The 20,429-nt window shown below is 40.4% G+C and overlaps 2 protein-coding genes across 3 annotated transcripts; both read left to right on the top strand.

The window, feature by feature from the left end:
* The first annotated feature begins 804 nt into the window (after positions 1-804).
* On the top strand, positions 805-5,912 carry LOC143933875 (uncharacterized). Of its 2 annotated transcripts, none has more exons than XM_077456969.1 (4): positions 805-945; positions 1,849-1,955; positions 2,855-2,981; positions 4,262-5,912. In XM_077456969.1, exons 2-4 carry the CDS (start codon positions 1,907-1,909, stop codon positions 5,187-5,189), a joined length of 1,104 nt encoding a protein of 367 aa, XP_077313095.1. In that variant the 5' UTR covers positions 805-945; positions 1,849-1,906; the 3' UTR covers positions 5,190-5,912. The 2 variants fall into 2 exon arrangements, with proteins under 2 accessions (XP_077313095.1, XP_077313096.1); XM_077456970.1 differs by lacking the exon at positions 805-945 and adding an exon at positions 956-981.
* Positions 5,913-14,266: 8,354 nt separating this feature from the next.
* On the top strand, positions 14,267-19,366 carry LOC143933874 (uncharacterized). The gene is made up of 4 exons (XM_077456968.1): positions 14,267-14,397; positions 15,186-15,292; positions 16,178-16,304; positions 17,980-19,366. Exons 2-4 carry the CDS (start codon positions 15,244-15,246, stop codon positions 18,905-18,907), a joined length of 1,104 nt encoding a protein of 367 aa, XP_077313094.1. The 5' UTR covers positions 14,267-14,397; positions 15,186-15,243; the 3' UTR covers positions 18,908-19,366.
* Positions 19,367-20,429: the final 1,063 nt, after the last annotated feature.

Below are 20,429 nucleotides of genomic sequence, written 5' to 3'. Positions count from 1 at the left end.
ATCCGACGGATTTTGGCCGGAACTTGTGTTGCATACACACGGTCGGACAAAGTTGTCGGAAAATCTGATCATTCTGAATGCCGTGACGTTCATTGCGTACGACGGGACCACTCAGAGGCCAGTAGCCAATAGCTTTCGTCTCGTAATTTATTCTGAGCATGCATGGCACTTTGTCCATCGGAATTCTCTACAAACGATTGGAAAAGTCAGATCGGATTTTTTTGACGAGAAATTTTAGATCCTGCTCTCAAATTTTTTCAGTTGAAATTTCTGATGGGAAAAATACGATAGAGCCCACACACGATCAGATTTTCCGACAATATAACCCCCGATCGGACCTTTTCCGTTGGAATTTCCAAGCGTGTGTACAGGGCATCAGAGTTGGCAGGGGATTGATCATGCAGCCATCTAGGTAAGTATGAATGTTTTTTTGCTTTTTTTTAGTGGGAGGGTCAAAGAAACAGCAGACATCCTATACCTTCTAAAGGAGTTAGCAGTGACAGGTGTCCCATTTTTTTCTAAATTGTGGCTTAACAAGGACCTTTCACTATGTAAACACAGATTATTTCCAATTATTTGACCTCAATTGCCTCTAACTTTTTTGTTTAGCTGAGTCTAAGTATGTTTCAAAGTAACCTCACCAAGTGTAAGCTTTAGTAGTCATACATTCTTGTTGTTTCACTGTTAGCTGCAATAACTAAATGAAAACAATTACACAAAAGTTCCCTTCTCCTTATGGTTGTAAGTCCACACTGACCAGTCCTCAATGAGCTCATCAAACTGCCAAAATCTCTCTGAAAACAATGACACGTCAGGAACTCCACGTTGTAAAGCTGATCTAAAGTTCAGGCTGACTTGGAATAGAGTCATAGCATAGGGAATGTCCAATATAAAGGGCAGACTGTAGCATTGATATCAACATCAATCCCAAGTACCAGGCTACAGGTAAGGGGAAAGGAAGTCTAGTCCTATTACACAGAGGTAAATCTCATCTTAGTTCAGAAATTATTTGAGAAGAAATGATTTGTTACCTGAATGTTTTTGTAAATAATTAAAAAAAAAATTTTTTGGGGGGGAGGGGGGTTTGCATTATTCATTATTTTATTATCGCATTATTCTACTTGTTTAGTATGTAGTTAAACTCCTGAATATGAAACTATTTTTATGTTGTACCATTAGTTCACATTTTCGTTTACAAGTTCTGACTCTTATCTCTCAGACATAATAGCAAAGCTTGGGTTTTGAGTAACACTGGTTTCCACATCCTAAAAATGATGTTTGACTATTGAAGAGAGTTGGTTAATCTCCTCCTCAGTTCAGAAATGCACAAATGCACAATAAGTATTACCTTATGGTTAAAATAACAACTAACTTTATAACATAAGATAGGGTTAGCTTGTATCCAGCTAATTCCCCGTACACACAATCCGAAAATTGGACAGCAGATCGTCAGACATCAGACTTTTTCGCTTACTATTCGCAAGTAGAAATTAAATAGGTTACTAAAGTCACAAATTCTCATACGACAGAAAAAAAAATTGGAAGTGATGTCATGTGTTGTGTATTAGTATTGTATATTTGGACGACAACTGTACTGACTAAACGAAAATCGTACGATCTGGTATCGTATGAGGAAAATTTTCAGGCTTGTCTGATTGAATAATATTGGATGAACTGTCATGATTAGCTCTAGAAAGCTCTGTACTAATGATCCGATTATCATACGAAAGTGGTATTTTTCATCGGATTTTCGGATCGTGTGTACAGGGCTTTTAGAGCTTTTATTTCATTGTATATAATATACACACAATCCTTAATTGTCTGACATTGCTATTTTTCTTTATATAGATTTCAATTACTGGGAATCATTTTGGCTGTCTCTTCTTGACCTCCTCAATCATTCAACATGTTGGTAAAAGTTGCAGCACTCGCACTTCTTGTGTGCGCAGTCACAGGTCAGTAAAATCAGTATATGACCAGGGTCATTTTCTTTTAGAAGACAATGTAAAATCGTATCTAAGATAGCACATTTTAGGTGAAGCATGAGATGATATCGTCATCTAATGGCACCTGTCCCTTTGGATACACTAGTAATGTGATTTATCACATTGTTTCCATAGTGTTTACACAGATACATATGGTCACAATTGAAATGGGATGGAATTTACTACAGGGGAAGGGCCTACTCCTCATGGGTGGGGCTAGTAGCAAAAGTACTTGGCAGAACTTTAGAAAGAAACACTCCTGATGCACAGGCCCACACACCCAATATCTGTAACTATAAGCTGAAAAAGCAAAACTGATCTGTACTGTTGTTACCTAGGGATAGTAATAAAACTCCAGTGTATATACCATACTTATTTTTTCTTAAAGACCCCATTTCCACTACAGGACCATTTCTACAGCTGTGGAATAGAGGGTGCAAATAGGTCAGTGGGGGCCTTTATATCGAGAGTTTTTCTCAAAACTGGGATTACTGGAAGACTTCACATAAAAATAAACTGCATGTAAAGAAGTACTGATATTACTACATGGTGAACAATAGGGTTTAAAGCCCAGATTAATTAAATCCAGTTTTCGGTGCCTCAGCATTAATAACCACCTCTGTACTTCTAATACTGATTGTTCAATGTATGTAAATGTATAAAATAATCTTCTGGTCCCCTTTTAAGATGTTTATAGTGCAGTGACCTATAACAACCAGTCTCTGTATATGCTAGCTCTGTAAGTAGATAAAATGTGATTGTTTTTTTATGAGCTACTGCACCTAATACCAGATCTAGGCACTGCGTTATTATATAAACAAATTTAGTGTGACAGTCTATGTCTGATGATGGGTTCTTCTCTCCGTTAGGATCGCAGGCAGAAGTCAGCACTGACCAGGTATCCGATGCGTTCTGGAAATACTTCACTCAGCTGACCACTGGCACAAAGGACACTGTAGATCATATCCAGCAATCTGACATCAGCAAACAGCTAAAGTAAGTGGAAATCACTGTAACATTATCAAAGTCATAGTCAAAGTCAGTAAAACCTACTGGATAAGTTATTTTGGCTTTAAAAGACATAGTATTTTATCATCTCTTTACAAAAAATAAGCTACCTTTCCTATCAGCCTTTCCTGTTATATAGGGTTGCAAGGATTGTGACAAGTAGGGGTTTATCTGTGAAATTATTTTCCTTGTAATTTTATTGGGGTACAGTATCGTGATTTGCCCTACTTCAAGTAACTGCTAGTGACAACAAAATTTTGCAACAGTAATTTTTCCTCTGGTCGTATATCTAATGAACCTGTAAATGCTCTGTCCTCTAAGAATTTAATCTTTACCTAACTTAGGGTAGCCACGTTAACGGTTTAGTTATCATCATTTCTGTCTATAATGATCTCCTGAACATTTCTAGGTGCTGCTTTACATTATAAGTTTAGTGTTTTGTGTGTGTGTGTGTGTGTGTGTGTGTGTGTGTGTGTGTGTGTGTGTGTGTGTGTGTGTGTGTGTGTGTGTGTGTGTGTGTGTGTGTGTGTGTGTGTGTGTATTAATTCTGAATATCATACTTTATAGAACCTACTACAATAGTTTTATATTTAGATATTTTTTATCTCTGTAATGTTGAAACACATAGGTGATCAGCACTCAACAGGCTTGTGTAATGAATGGCTGTTTTTTTTCAAATTGTAATCATTTTTGTTAGAATCATAACATATAAGTGCATAGCATAGCAGGTAAAACTACACAAATGTTGCACAAGCAGGCACATCACAGCTATAATGAAGGTATAGAGTTTAAGCAGTTTCACAAGAACACCAGCAATGACTACCTCCACATAAAGTACAGGTAAAATTAAAACTATGATATTAATATACATCCTAAAATGTATCCAAAGTCCCAATTTTTGGGAGGTTTGGACGCAGTGGTAAGGGGATAGGATGCCTATACAAATTGGATATTGATATTTGTGCCCCTGTTAGGGACATTTGCTCCATTTTTATTATATTACAGTAGGGGGAAATCTTCTACTGGAGACACTTGTTCCAGAGATAATTTTTTCAGAGGGTATTTCTGTCACTTTACCCTCACTTCTTCTTCTCCAGGACACAAGTGAAGGGTAATCTACACAAAGAGGCACAGAAAAAAGAAAATGTTTGCCTTTAGATATACTTTAATGTTATTGATATATTTTTTTTATAAAATGTGTTAAAAATAATAGATGAAATAGTGAACACACTTGATTTAGTATTTGATTGCTTTGTTTCCACCCACAGTGTTTTAATTGAAGAAAACCTGAAGAGTGTAAATGTGTATGCAGGGGAATTACAGAAACAACTCATTCCTTTTGCCAAGCAGATACATGAGAAATTAACACAGGATGCAGAAAAACGAAAAGAACAAATTAAAACCGAGTTGGAGAGTCTGAAAGAGAAGATCTCCCCATATGCAGATGAGTTGCACAAGCACCTGAACGATAATGTCAAGGAACTTCAAATTAAACTGGCTCCATATGCAGAAGCCTTCCAAACCCAACTGGACAAAAATGCCCAGGAATTCAGTCAACAGCTAAAGTCTGTGACCAATGACCTGGAAGCTAAGTTCAAAGAGAATGCAGACCATATACAGGCAACACTGGCTACATACTCACAAGAGTTTCAGGTCAAGGTAGATGAGAATATGGACCAATTGAGGAAGCAGGTGACACCTATCACAGAAAAAGTAAAAGAAAACATTGATCAGCAAATACAGGAGCTGTATAAAAGTCTGAATCCCTATGCAGAGGATGTTCAAGATGAGCTGCGAAAACAGATCCAGAACATGGAGTTTCAAATGAGAAAAAATGTGAAAGAGATGGAGAACAGAGCTCTGGCGCTAACGGCACAACTCCAAGAACAACTCTACCCTTATGCCAATGAGTTAAGAAACAAGGTTAATGGAGATATGGCAAATGTCAAACAGATTCTGGAACCCTATCTGACCCAAGTAAACCAGCAAATTGACAAGAAAATTACAGAATTTAAAGGCACAATTACACCAGAAGTGGAAGCTCTTAACAAGGCTCTGGTGCAGAGAGTAGAGGACATGAAGAAGAAGTTGGGAGAATACACTGTGACTATACAAGATCAGGTGGAGTACCTAGAGAAAGATGTTCGGGACACAATCCATGAATTCATAAATCAGGGTGTTTCTAATGAAAACTGAGTTTTCCTCAGTCAAACTTATTTTCTGAATAGAAATATCGGAAATAATATCTACACAGCACTACACACAAAATGTGCTGTTAATTAAATTCATCAAGAATCCTATAAAATATTTTTACAACTTTCCACTCAATACATTTCTCAGCACTATCTGTAGCATGTATTTATAATGTTCTCCCTGCAATACTCAATTCTTCCTCAGTATTATTTGCAATGAAGACATTTTGTTTAATAACAATGGCCAGGATTCACAATGATTCCTTTTTATAGATTGCATTAAACATCTGAATGCAGTTTTGTAAAAAAGCACTATAAGGATGTATAGAAATTTTTCTTTTATGGGACTTGCTGCGTTTATAAATTCAATTGTGTTCTGATCTGAGGAAGGGCGTGAGCATGTGAGCCCAAAACGGAAATATTTTTGAACACTTTCTGAGATGTAACTTTACAAATCTTTGAACTGATAAACAAAGTTTTTAAGTGCAGCAATCCTTTGGACTTATTTGTTTATATGTATGGTCAGTGGGAAGACCTGATTGCTTTGCACTAATTGTGGACCGGGTGCAGCTTTCCTTAACCACATTTGAAGATTATATATATATATATATATATATATATATATATATATATATATATATATAGAAGGCAATATGATTGATATTATTAAAAATGTAAATGTACAATGTGAAGTCTGTTAAATAAAAAGTAACTTAGCAATGCATAATTTGTCCTTGTTCTACTTTTTCTTAAAGTGATTGTAAACTATCACCTTGTAAAACAACACATTGAAGTTAAGATAGATATAAAAGGCAAAAATTTTTGTATAGATATAAAAATACATTTTAAATACCCTTTTTTTCCACTTTTTTTTATAAGTGATCACATTCCCTCTGTTCTCAGCTGCACAAGAGCTGGGGGGGAGGAGAAGGAACAGCAGTTCACTGAACTTCTTGTTGCTGCTTGTGAGGACAAGTCTGGTTATTGGAAGAGAGCAAACTAAGTTCCCAGCAGAGCTAGAGAACTGACCATGGTGTGCTCTTCTGCTTAATGTGGTAAGATTTTAATAAGAAAGCAATGGGACTGGAAGGATCACCGGGGATTTCACGCATAGGAAGCAATACAAAGAGAGCAGAATACTTTCTCTTACAAGTACATGGTACAGCAGGCACATATTAGAAATATTACGTGTTGGTGTAACAAACATACATGTTTGTTGCATTTTACAAGGATTACTGAATTAAAAATTGGAATGAATAAGAAAAGGGGCATAAAATGAACAGAGCATGTGTGGCAGCAACCAGGTGAGGAGTACAAAGACAAGTGTGTCTTGCCTACAGTCAAGTATGGTGGTGGGAATGTCATGGCCTGGGGCTGCATAAGTGCTGCCGGCATTGGGGAGCTACAGTTCAGTGAGGGAACCATGAATGCCAACATGTCCTGTGACATACTGAAGCAGAGCATGATCCCATCTCTTCAGAAACTGGGCTGCAGGACATTATTCCAACATGATAACAACCCCAAACACACCTCCAAGATGACCACTGCCTTGCTAAAGAAGCTGAGGGTAAAGCTGATGGACTGGCCAAGCATGTCTCCAGACCTAAACCCTACTGAGCATCTGTGGGGCATCCTCAGACAGAAGGTGGAGGAGCGAACAGAGAGGACAGCACATTTACACTGTTATACAAGCTGTACACTCACTACTTTACATTGTAGCAAAGCGTGTTGTCACATGAAAAGATATAATAAAATATTTACAAAAATGTGAGGGGTATACTCACTTTTGTAGGATACTGTATCCATTACACACTATACATTTCATACTTATTCATACTCTGTTGCATCTACTTATGAAATTATGAAACATATTTGATTGCTGTCGATTGAATTCTCATTGGATACCAGTACCTTGTAAAAACGAAGAGAGAAGAGAGAATACAAAGGAGCTTGCCTTCCCTATAGGAAGTTATAAAAAATATTATAAACATAGAAAAAAGCTGTGCATAAGATTAACCACTTGCTTACTGGGCACTTAAACCCCCCTCAGTCCCAGACCAATTTTCAGCTTTCAGCGCTGATGCACTTTGAATGACAATTGCGCGGTCATACAACACTGTACCCAAATGAAATTTTTATCATTTTTTTTCCCACAAATAGAGCTTTCTTTTGGTGGTATTTAATCACAGCTGGGAGTTTTATTTTTTGTTAAACAAACAAAAAAAGATGCAAAAAAAAAAAAAAATCATGTTTAATAGTTTGTTATAAAATTTTGCAAACAGGTCATTTTTCTCCTTCATTGAAGTGCGCTGATGAGGCGGCACTGATAGGCTGCACTGGTGGGCACTGATAAGCTGCACTGGTGGGCACTGATAGGCTGCATTGGTGGGCACTGATAGGCATAGTTAAGGCGGCACTAATAGGCACAGATAAGGCGGCACCGATGGGCACAGATAAGGCGGCACTGATGGGCAAAGACGGGCACAGATAAGATGGCACGGATGGGTGGCACGGATGGGTGGCACTAAGGGGCACTGATAGGTACCACTGATAGATGGGACTGATGGGCACTGATAGGTGGCACTGATAGGTGGCTCTGATAGGTGGCACTGCTGGGCACTGATGGGCGGCACTGCTGGGCACTGATGGGCGGCACTGCTGGGCACGGATATGTGGCACTGGGGTGCAGCACCTTTGTTGAGGCAGACTGTGGGCACTGCTGGGTGGCACTGTGGGCACTGCTGGGTGGCACTGTGGGCACTGCTGGGTGGCACTGTGGGCACTGCTGGGTGGCACTATAGGCACTGCTGGGTGGCACTGACATTTTTTATTTAGGCAGGCAAAGCAGGGGGCAGGTGAGCACTGGTAGGGGGCAGGTGGGCACTGGCAGGGCTGGCCGTGATCGGGACTGATGTCCTGATCACGGCCGCCGGTGATCGGCTTTTTTTTTTTCTCCTCGCGCTGACAGCCGATTACCGGCTACGTTCTATCACATGATCAGCTGTCATTGGCTGACAGCTGATCACGTGATAAGGGTCGGGATCGACCCCTTGCACGGATCGGTGATCAGGCGAGTCTCGTAGACTCGCCGATCACAGAGCGCGCCGCGCGCGCTCCTCAGGGGGCGCGCAGGACGCTCGTGCACGGGACTATGTCAATAGACGTAGTCCCGGAAAAGGAGATCCGCGCTGTAGCCGTTATTCGGCTATAGCGCGAATCTCAAGTGGTTAAACTAAAATAATACAGTGACAAAAATAAACTGTGAATTGCACCAAATGATCACCATAATGAACAATAAATCATAATGATGAATAAATATGCAATACGTGATGACTAACCAATCCTCAAGTGAGAAGGATAGTGAGAAAAAATATTGCTATATTTAAAAGTCCGGTGAATTAAGTGAAAGTGATGACGTAAAAATTAAATCCTTCTGTGCAGGTAAAACACCCGTGCTATGTGAGCCTCCACCACACAACCTATGCGCTTACCGGAGACAGGGACTGTGAAGGTTTGTTGTTAAATAGAATCTGTTTGTAATTTTTAACTGGTACGTTTTTAAAGTGTAGCTCCAGTTAAAAAATCTGTTTTAAGCTTTTTGGAAAACATAGGGAAGGCTTATCACCCCTGTAATATTTTTTTTGCTGTCTGTGCACCTCTTCAGAAGATTTCACCTCACTCTGTGTCCCAATGACCAATGTTTTTTGAAAATTTGAGGTTTTTATTAAAAGAAGGATTGGGATAAAGCATCAGTGGAGAGCAGACACGTTTTTCCCATATCAACTCTTAGCCCTTGTACACATGGTCGGAAATTCCGACCAAAGCGGTGCCCCATCGGATTATATTGTCAGAAAATCCGATCGTGTGTGGGCTCTATCAGACTTTTTCCATCAGTAATTCCGATGGAAAAAATTGAGAGCAGGATCTCAAATTCTCTGGCAACAAAATCCGATCTGACTTTTTCCGATCGTTTGTAGAGAATTCCGATCGGACAAAGTGCCACGCATGCTCAGATCAAAGTACGAGAGCAAAGCTATTGGCTACTAGGCTGAACGTAGTTCCGTTATAATGAAGGAACGTCATCACATTCTGAACTATCGGATTTTCCGACAACTTTGTCCGACCGTGTGTATGCAGCACCAGTTTCGGACAAAATCCGTCTGAAAAAATCAGATGGATTTTGTGGTCGGAATTTCCGACCGTGTGTACAAGGGCTAACAGGAGAGAATTTCCTTTCCTAGGGGTAGATTTCATCTCACTTCCTGTTGTCTCTTTCCGCTTGCAAGTAGGAGACGTTTGCAAGTTGGCCCCGGCAGTGCCACAACACTGTAAGCCCTCAAAGTGACTCTTGGCGGGCGCTGGAATGTAATTACATGCCATTGTTGAACAGTGGTAGAAAAATTGGGCCTGTGGTGGTGTTGGTGGTGCTGGTGCCATAACACTGTAAGTCCTCACAGTTACTCTCGGTGGGCGCTGGAACGGGCCCTGCTGTGAAAAAATGTATATCAAGAATTGTAATTACATGCACCTGTTGAACAGAGACAGAAAAATTGGGCCTTAGGCACTGGTGCTGGTGCCACGACGCTGCAACCCCTCACAGATACTCTAGTTGGAGTGCAGGAATGAGCCCTGCTGCAAATTATTGCATCAAAAATTGTAATTACACGCCCCTGTTAAACAGGGACTGAAAAATTGGGCCTTAGCCACTAATGGCAGCACCCAGAACCAAAAATGTTCTTCCAAGCTATCAGCAGGATCATTGAGGAGGAAGAGGATAATCAGTCAGCATAACAGGATAGTCACTCATCATCAGCATAGGCAGTCTTGAAGGGATCTGACATTTAAAAAAAAATATTTGGTTATATCAGCTTCATGTGCTTGGTAGCTGGTGGTGATCCAAGATTGATACATCTTTATGAAGGTTAGTTGATCAACCGAGTCGGTGGACAGGCACACCCTGTGATTGGTTACAAAGCCTCCAGCAGCACTTAATGTGCGTTTCGAAAGAACGCTGGATGCAGGACAGGCCAGTAGCTCAATTGCATACTGTGCAAGCTCTGGCCAGGTATCCATCCTCAAGACCCAGTAACCCAGAGGATTTTCGGTGGGAAAGGTGTCCAAGTCTGATCTTGCCCCTAGGTTTTCCTGCACCATGTCAATCAGAAACTGGCGATGGTTGCTGGAACCGATCATATCTCGAAGCTGCAGACTAAAAAATTGTCTGAACGCATCGGTCAGACGGCCACCTTCTCCACCAGTCCTTCTGTGACTGACGGAAGCCTCAGCAACATGTTCTCTAGTCTCTGGGAACACGTTGCACAGACCTTTCTGCAAGGCCTCCTGAAGATGTCTCATCCTCTGCTCCCTCTACGATGGCAAGAAGAGGTCGGCAACCTTGCCCTTGTACCGTGGAACAAGGAGAGTTGCCAGCTAGTAATGATCCCTGTCCTTTATCCGATGAATACGAGGATCCTTCCGCAGGCTTTGCAGGATCAGAGAGGCCAAGTAGCGTAGGTTATCTGAGGCATTCAGTCCGGAGTCCTCTGGGTCACTAAGGATGACATGATCCGCAGCCACCTCCTCCCAGCCACGTACAAATCCAAGGGTTTCTTGGGACTGTAAATCATCCCTAAAAGACTGCTGCTGATGCTGAGTGCCAGGCTCCACCTCCTCCATGCTGACACAATCCTTCTCCTCCTCCTCCTCCTCCTCCCCCCCCTCCTCCTTCTCGTCCTCTTCCTGTGTGATCAGTGGGCCAGCAGGAACACTGTCTGGATAAAGGGGGCCTTGAGAGACAAGTGCCCTGTCCATTATTCCACGCAGCATGTGTTCCAACAGGTGGACAAGAGGGACAGTGTCACTGATGCATGCACTGTCACTGCTCACCATTCTCGTGGCCTCCTCAAATGGTGACAGGACAGTGCATATATCCCTGATCATGGCCCACTGGTGTGGGCAAAAAAAACAAGCTCCCCTGACCTTGCCCTGGTGCCGTAGTCGCATAGGTACTCATTGATAGCCCTCTGCTGCGTGTGCCGCCACCGCAGCATGGCCATTGTTGAGTTCCACCTGGTAGGCATGTCACAGATTAGGCAGTTCTTGAGCAGGTTCAATTCCTTTTGGAGGTCAGCCAGCCGAGCACTGGCATTATATGACCAGTGGAAATGCACACAGACTTTCCTGGCCTACCTCAGGACATCCTGTAAGCCCAGTTACCTGCCCAAGAACCACTGCACCACCAAGTTAAGGGCGTGAGCCACACAGGGCACATGGGTCAGTTGTCCCTGTTGGAGGGTGGAGAGGAGGTTGGTGCCTTTGTCGCAAACCACCATTCCTGGCTTAAATTGGCCTGGAGTCAACCACCTCTCAGCCTGCCCCTGCAGAGATAACAGAATCTCTGCCCCAGTGTGGCTCATGTCACCTAAGCACACCAGCGCAAGCACGGCATGGCATCTTTTTGCCTGCATACTTGTGTAGCCCCTTGAACACCTACGGAGCCGGTATATGTGTTTGACATGTGCATCTAAACTCCTGTAGTAGCAACGTTTTGATGGTTAGAATGGTCAGCACTCAAGTATGTAGGAAGCTGTTGCTGTAGTATGTGACAACATATTATATTTATCAGCAGGATAAGCTTTTATCAGAAGGGGGTATATTTGTATAGGTCTTATACACAAATGTCAGTTCACAAAGATTATCAAGTGGGTTGTCACTCACTAAAATATTGTTGGTTTGTATAGGTGTCATTTGCATCCTCTTGATTCACATTTTAGTGAGTGACTGACCTGAAACAAATATGTGACTTTAATATCGGAACTCCTAATCTGCAAACATGCTCCAGGTCAATACTGTACTGGGGTTTACGAAAGGCAACTAGGTTGTTCACTTTGCAAGGCATGTTGCACTTTGCACGGGGATTGGTCCCAGAGCTTAGTCAATGTGGTAAGCTTTTTCTTTGCAAAGAATACCCAGTCACATACAAGGAGAAAAAAAAAAAAACAGCTTGTACATAATTGGATGATGGAAGTCAATAGAGTTTTACCTCGTTCAATAAGCTCTGGGGCAATCAAAGAGTAATTTCACTTGCAATGTGAACAGCCTATTTGTCTTCAAAGTAGAATTCCAAGATAAACCTAATTAGTATTAAAAATGCAGCCCCCCAACACCTACGCTGACTAACCTTTATAGGAAAGATGTATACACTCAGACTCAGTGGGGTGATGTGATCTGGCTCCCTTGTGTTAGCCAGTGGCGGCTGCAAGGGAGAGTAGAGAGAACTCAACAACACCTATTAAAGCCTGGAGTGGTGACGTCACCCTTAGACTCCTATGGCCCACCCTTTGCCTACTCTTCCTCCTTTCCCCTTCAGCTGCCACTGACTAACACAGATGAGCCGGTTTCATGTCACCAGACCAGAGCGGGCTAAAAATAGGTATAATAAGTGTATACATTTCTCTTACATAGGTTAGTCAGCATAGGTGTTAGCAGGCAGAATTTTTAACACTAATCAGATTCATCCTGGAATTCTACTTTGATAAATCAACCCAACGCTAAAAGCTATTTTGGCTGTACTTCTACTATGGATAACAGAACTGCAGCTTGTTTGGTCCAGGCTCTGAAAAGATCCCAGCCAAATAGTTGTGATCTACCCAGAGGTCTTGAGCCAGCTGCTCCTCCCCCTGCACAGTCCAGCGCTCCAGTTAGCCTTGGAGGGCAGAAAAGAGGGTGACTCTTCAGGCTAAAGACAGAAATCTGAGCGATCAGTGCTCTTTGATCGCTCAGTATTTTTTCTGATGGATTTTGGCCGAAACTTGTGTTGCATACACACGGTTGGACAAAGTTGTCGAAAAATCCGATCGTTCTGAACGCGTGATGTTCGTTGCGCCAGTAGCCAATAGCTTTCGTCTCGTAATTTATTCTGAGCATGAGTGGCACTTTGTCCGTCGGAATTCTCTACAAAACTATTGGAAAAAGTCTGATCGGATTTTTTTTACGGAAAATTTTAGATCCTGCTTTCAAATTTTTTCAGTCGCAATTTCCGACTGAAAAAGTCTGATAGAGCCCACACACAATCAGATTTTCCGACAGTATAATCCGATCAGACCTTTTCCGTTGGAATTTCCGACCGTGTGTACAGGGCATCAGAGTCGGCAGGTGACTGATCCTGCAGCCATCTAGGTAAGTATGAATGTTTTTTTTTTTTTTTTTAAGTGGTAGGGTCAAAGAAACAGCAGACATCCTATACCTTCTAAGGGAGTTAGCAATGTCAGGTTCCCATTTTTTTTTTTTAATTGTGGCTTACTAAGGACCTTTCACTACGTAAATACAGATTATTTCCAATTATTTGACCTCGATTGCCCCTAACTTTTTTGTTTAGCCGAGTTTAAAGCGGAGGTCCACCCTAAAATGGACCTCCGCTCATCGGAATCCCCCCCCCCCCGGCGCCACAATCGGCACCTTTCAGGGGGGAGGGGGGTGCAGTTACCTGGATAATCCAGGTAACTGCACCCACTTCCGGGCTAGCTCTCTGCGGAAAGGGGCGTACGTTACGCCCCTTTCCGCAAGCGCCCGCCCCCTTCAGCAAGTGCCCCGCTGCCTGCTGGGAAACACACAGCTCCCAGAGGCAGCGGGGACCGTCCGGATTGCGCCGCGCGGCTCGCGCATGCGCAGTTGGGAACCGGGAAATGAAGCCGAAAGGCTCCATTTCCTGATTCCCATACCCAAGATGGCGGCGGCACGAGCGAGCGATCGGCTTCGGGTGCCGACATCGCGGGCGCGCTGGACAGGTAAGTGTCACTATTTAAAAGTCAGCAGCTGCAGTATTTGTAGCTGCTGGCTTTTAAAAAAAAAAAAAAAACGCGGAGTCCCGGTGGACTCCCGCTTTAAGTATGTTTCAAAATAACCTCACCAAGTGTAAGCTTTAGTAGTCATACATTCTTGTTGTTTCACTGTTAGCTGCAATAACTAAATGAATACAATTACACAAAAGTTCCCTTCTCCTTATGGTTGTAAGTCCACACTGACCAGTCCTCAATGAGCTCATCAAACTGCAAGAATCTCTCTGAAAACAATGACACGTCAGGAACTCCACGTTGTAAAGCTGATCTAAAGTTCAGGCTGACTTGGAATAGAGTCATAGCATAGGGAATGTCCAATATAAAGGGCAGACTGTAGCATCGATATCAACATCAATCCCAAGTACCAGGCTACAGGTAAGGGGAAAGGAAGTCTAGTCCTTATAGTCTAGGCATTATTTATTATTTTATTATCACATTATTCTACTTGTTTAGTATCTAGTTAAACTCTTTTCCGAATATGAAACTATTTTTATATTGTACCAAATTTAAATTTACGTATTCTGACTCTTATCTCTCAGACATAATAGCAAACCTTGGGTTTTGAGTAACACTGGTTTCCACATCCTAAAAATTATGTTTGACTATTGTTGGTTAATCCCCTCCTCAGTTCAGAAATGCACAAATGCACAATAAGTATTACCTTATGGTTAAAATAACAACTAACTTTATAACATAAGATAGGTTTAGCTTGTATCCAGCTAATGCCCCGTACACACAATCCGAAAATTGGACAGCAGATCGTCAGACATCAGACTTTTTTCGCTTACTATTCGCAAGTAGAAATTAAATAGGTTACTAAAGTCACAAATTCTCATACGACAGAAAAAAAAAATCGGAAGTGATGTCATGTGTTGTGTATTAGTATTGTATTTTTGGACAACAACTGTACTGAGTAAACGAAAATCATACGATCTGGTATTGTATGAGGAAAATTTTCAGGCTTGTCTGATAGAATAATATCAGATGAACTGTCGTGATTAGCTCTAGAAAGCTCTGTACTAACCATCCGATTATCATGCGAAAGTGCTATTTTTGATCGGATTTTCGGATTGATTGTACGGGGCTTTTAGAGCCATTATTTCATTGTATATAATATACACACAATCCTTAATTGTCTGACATTGCTATTTTTCTTCATATAGATTTCAATTACTGGGAATCATTTTGGCTGTCTCTTCTTGACCTCCTCAATCATTCAACATGTTGGTAAAAGTTGCAGCACTCGCACTTTTTGTGTGCGCAGTCACAGGTCAGTAAAACCAGTATGTGACCAGGGTCATTTCTTTTAGAAGACAATGTAAAATCTAATCTAAGATAGCACATTTTAGGTGAAACATGAGATGATATCTTCATCTAATGGCATCTGTCCTTTTGGATACACTAGTAATGTGATTTATCACATTGTTTCCATAGTGTTTACACGGATACATATGGTCACAATTAAAAGGGGATGGAATTTACTTCAGGGGAAGGACCTACTCCTCATGGGTGGGGCTAGTAGCAAAAGTACTTGGCAGTACTTTAGAAAGAAACACTCCTGATGCACAGGCCCACACACCCAATAGCTGCAACTATAACTGAAAAAGCAAAACTGAACTGTACTGTTGTTACCTAGTGATAGTAATAAAACTCCAGTGTATATACCATACTTATTTTTTCCTAAAGACCCCATTGCCACTACAGGACCATTTCTACAGCTGTGGAATGGAGAGTGCAAATAGGTCAGTGGGGGCCTTTATATAGAGGGGTTTTCTCAAAACTGGGATTACTGGAAGACTCCACATAAAAATTAACTGCATGTAGAGAAGTGCTGATCTTACTACATGGTGAACAATAGGGTTTAAAGCCCAGATAAATTAAACCTCAGGTTTCAGTGCCTCAGCACTAATAACCACCTCTGTACTTCTAATACTGATAGTTCAATGTATGTAAATGTATAAAATTATTTTCTGGTCCAATTTTAAGATGTTTATAGTACAGTGACCTATAACAACCAGTCTCTGTATATGCTAGCTCTGTAAGTAGATAAAATGTGATTGTTTTTTATGAGCTACTGCACCTAATACCAGATCTAGCCACTACTTTATTATTATGTTACAGTCTATGTCTGATGATGGGTTCTTCTCTCCGTTAGGATCTCAGGCAGAAGTCAGCACTGACCAGGTATCCGATGCTTTCTGGAAATACTTCACTCAGCTGACCACTGGCACAAAGGACACTGTAGATCAGATCCAGCAATCTGACATCAGCAAACAGCTAAAGTAAGTGAAAATCACTGTAACAGCATCAAAGTCATAGTCAAAGTCAGTAAAACCTACTGGATACGTTATTTTGGCTTTAAAAGACATAGTATTTTATCATATCTTTACAAAAAATAAGCTACCTTGCTTATCAGCCTTTATCTGTGAAATTATTTTCCTTGTAATTTTATTAGGGTACAGTATCGTCACTTACCCTACTGCAAGCAACTGCTACTGAACCTACTACAATGGTTTTATATTTAGATATTTTTTTTTATCTCTGTAATGTTAAAACACATAGGTGATCAGCACTCAACAGGCTTGTGTAATGAATGGCTGGCTTCTGTGTTTTTCAAATTGTAGTAATTTTCATTAGAATCATAACATATAAGTGCATAGCATAGCAGGTAAAACTACATAAATGTTGCACAAGCAGGCACATCACAACTATAATGAAGGTATAGAGTTTAATCAGTTTGGATTAAGTTGTACACTCAATGGAGTTGATTTACTGAAGGTAAATAGGCTTCAAATAGGCTTTAGTTGTTCTTCACAAGAGAATTTTACCCAGAGCTTAGTCACTGTAGTGAAGTTTTACTTTGGAAAGAATACCCAATCATACCCAAGGAAAAATACATTTTTGCTTGCATATGATTGGATGATGGAAGTCAGCAAAGCTTAACCTCATTCGCTAAGCTCTGAGGACCAATTTGCTTGCAATGCGCTACTTCCCTTGCAAAGTAAACCAACTATTTGTCTTTAGTAATTCAACTCCAGTGCAATGTAAGCTTTCATTGATAACTCAAAGAAATGGGATATCTGGGAAAGGTATGACAACATTAATTAACCATATATAGATTGAGAAACGGTAAATAGCAGATAAAGGGAGCAAAATAAATCAACCAACTAGGTGTCTTCATTATAAATGTTGTAGCCTTCAGAAGCCTTTCAATATACTGTATGTCATTTAATCTAGCTATGTAATGATGTAGGACAGATGTACTAAAGAAATGTAGACATTACTAATGCTGGCTCCTCCTCCTGAAAATACTAACTGATTGTTGATCTGAATCTATAACTTTAGTACTTTCTGTGTCACTGGCTTGGAACAAATAAAAGGTTCAGGAGTTCTTACTTAACTCTGACTTTCCTGGTCTGCTTGCTTACCCCAACTCAGTGACTAAGATGGTTATAAAGTCTACGGCATTCAAGCAACAAGCATTTTCACAAGAAGACCAGCAATGACTACCTTCACAAAAGTTCAAGCAAAATTAAAACTATAACACTAATATACATCCTAAAATGTATCCAAAGTCCCAATTTTTGGGAGGTTTGGAAGCAGTGGTAAGGGGTTAGGATGACTGTGAATTTGTGTATTGATATTTGTGCCCCTGTTAGGGACATTTGCTCCATTTTTTATTATATTACAGTAGGGGGAAATCTTCTACTGGAGACACTTGTTCCAGAGATAATTTTTCCAGAGGGTATTTCTGTCACTTTACCCTCACTTCTTCTTGTCCCTCCAGGACACAAGTGAAGGGTAATCTACACAAAGAGGCACAGAAAAAAAGAAAATGTTTGCCTTTAGATATACTTTAATGTTATTGATATATTTTTTATAAAATGTGTTAAAAATAATAGATGGAATAGTGGACAAACTTGGTTTAGTATTTGATTGCTTTGTTTCCACCCGCAGTGTTTTAATTGAAGAAAACCTGAAGAGTGTAAATGTGTATGCAGGGGAATTACAGAAACAACTCATTCCTTTTGCCAAGCAGATACATGAGAAATTAACACAGGACGCAGAAAAACGAAAAGAACAAATTAAAACCGAGTTGGAGAGTCTGAAAGAGAAGATCTCCCCATATGCAGATGAGTTGCAAAAGCATCTGAACGATAATGTCAACGAACTTCAGATTAAACTGGCTCCATATGCAGAAGCATTCCAAACCCAACTGGACAAAAATGCCCAGGAATTCAGTCAACAGATAAAGTCTGTGACCAATGACTTGGAAGCTAAGTTCAAAGAGAATGCAGACCATATACAGGCAACACTGGCTACATACTCACATAAGTTTCAGGTCAAGGTAGATGAGAATATGGACCAATTGAGGAAGCAGGTGACACCTATCACAGAAAAAGTCAAAGAAAACATTGATCAGCAAATACAGGAGCTTTATAAAAGTCTGAATCCCTATGCAGAGGATGTTCAAGATGAGCTGCGAAAACAGATCCAGAACATGGAGTTTCAAATGAGAAAAAATGTGAATGAGATGGAGAACAGAGCTCTGGAGCTAACAGTACAACTCAGAGAACAACTCGACCCTTATGCCAATGAGTTAAGAAACAAGGTTAATGGAGATATGGCAAATGTCAAACAGATTCTGGAACCCTATCTGACCCAAGTAAACCAGCAAATTGATGAGAAAATTACAGAATTTAAAGGCACAATTACACCAGAAATGGAAACTCTTAACAAGGCTCTGGTGCAGAGAGTAGAGGACATGAAGAAGAAGTTGGGAGAATACACTGTGACTATGCAAGATCAGGTGGAGTACCTAGAGAAAGATGTTCGGGACAAAATCCATGAATTCATAAATCAGGGTGTTTCTAATGAAAACTGAGTTTTCCTCAGTCAAACTCATTTTCTGAATAGAAATATCGGAAATAATATCTACACAGCACTACACACAAAATGTGCTGTTACTTAAATTCATCAAGAATCCCATAAAATATTTTTACAACATTCCACTCAATACATTTCTCAGCTATATCTGTAGCATGTATTTATAATGTTCTCCCTGCAATACTCAATTCTTCCTCAGTATTATTTGCAATGAAGACATTTTGTTTAATAACAATGGCCAGGATTCACAATGATTCCTTTTTATAGATTGCATTAAACATCTGAATGCAGTTTTGTAAAAAAGCACTATAAGGATGTATAGAAAATGTTCTTTTATGGGGATTGCTGCGTTTATTCATTCATCTGTGTTCTGATCTGAGCCCAAAATGGAAATATTTTTGAACACTTTCTGAGATGTAACAAATCTTTGAACTGATAAACAAAGTTTTTAAGTGCAGCAATCCTTTGGACTTATTTGTTTATATATATGGTCAGTGGGAAGATCTGAATGCTTTGCGCTAATTGTGGACTGGGTGCAGCTTTCCTTAACCACATTTTAAGATATATATATATATATATATATATATATATATATATATATATATATATATACAGAAGGCAATATGATTGATAGTATTAAAAAGGTAAATGTACAATGTGAAGTCTGTTAAATAAAAAGTAACTTAGCAATGCATAATTTGTACTTGTTCTACTTTTTCTTAAAGTGATTGTAAACTATCACCTTGTAAAACAACACATTCAAGTTAAGATAGATATAAAAGGCCAACATTTTTGTATAAATATAAAAATACATTTTAAATACCCTTTTTTTCCACTTTTTTTATAAGTGATCACATTCCCTCTGTTCTCAGCTGCACAAGAGCTGGGGGGGAGAAGGAATAGCAGGGCACTGGACTTCTTGTTGCTGCTTGTGAGGACAAGTCTGGTTATTGGAGGAGAGTACACTAAGTTTCCAGCAGAGCTAGAGAACTGACCATGGTGTGCTCTTCTGCTTAATGTGGTCAGATTTAATAATGTGGGACTGGAAGGATCACCAGCGATTTCACGCATAGGAAGCAATACAAAGAGATCAGAATACTTTCTCATACAAGTACATGGTACAGCTGGCACATATTAGAAATATTACATTTTGGTGTAACAGACACTTTAATTACATGTTTGTTGCATTTTACAAGGATTACTGAATTAAAAATTGGAGTGAATAAGAAAAGGGGCATAAAATGAACAGAGCGTGTGTGGCGGCAACCAGGTGAGGAGTACAAAGACCAGTGTGTCTTGCCTACAGTCAAGTATGGTGGTGGGAATGTCATGGTCTGGGGTTGCATAAGTGCTGCCGGCACTGGGGAGCTACAGTTCAGTGAGGGAACCATGAATGCCAACATGTACTATGACATACTGAGGCAGAGCATGATCCCATCTCTTCAGAGACTGGGCCGCAGGGCATTATTCCAACATGATAACAACCCCAAACACCTCCAAGATGACCACTGCCTTCCTAA

This window comes from Lithobates pipiens, unplaced genomic scaffold (genome assembly GCF_037356315.1).
Source record: "Lithobates pipiens isolate NorthernLeopardFrog02 unplaced genomic scaffold, aLitPip1_a1.2 Scaffold_27, whole genome shotgun sequence".
In the NCBI taxonomy this organism is placed as follows: domain Eukaryota; kingdom Metazoa; phylum Chordata; class Amphibia; order Anura; family Ranidae; genus Lithobates; species Lithobates pipiens.
This window is presented reverse-complemented; position numbering and strand designations above follow the sequence as displayed.

Bases quoted from the DNA above. Each gene is read 5' to 3' on its own strand.
- LOC143933875 (XM_077456969.1), top strand. From the start codon at position 1,907: ATGTTGGTAAAAGTTGCAGCACTCGCACTTCTTGTGTGCGCAGTCACA. The intron at 1,956-2,854 runs GTCAGTAAAATC...TCTCTCCGTTAG, and splicing joins TCTTGTGTGCGCAGTCACAG to GATCGCAGGCAGAAGTCAGC. The intron at 2,982-4,261 runs GTAAGTGGAAAT...TTCCACCCACAG, and splicing joins GACATCAGCAAACAGCTAAA to TGTTTTAATTGAAGAAAACC.
- LOC143933874 (XM_077456968.1), top strand. From the start codon at position 15,244: ATGTTGGTAAAAGTTGCAGCACTCGCACTTTTTGTGTGCGCAGTCACA. The intron at 15,293-16,177 runs GTCAGTAAAACC...TCTCTCCGTTAG, and splicing joins TTTTGTGTGCGCAGTCACAG to GATCTCAGGCAGAAGTCAGC. The intron at 16,305-17,979 runs GTAAGTGAAAAT...TTCCACCCGCAG, and splicing joins GACATCAGCAAACAGCTAAA to TGTTTTAATTGAAGAAAACC.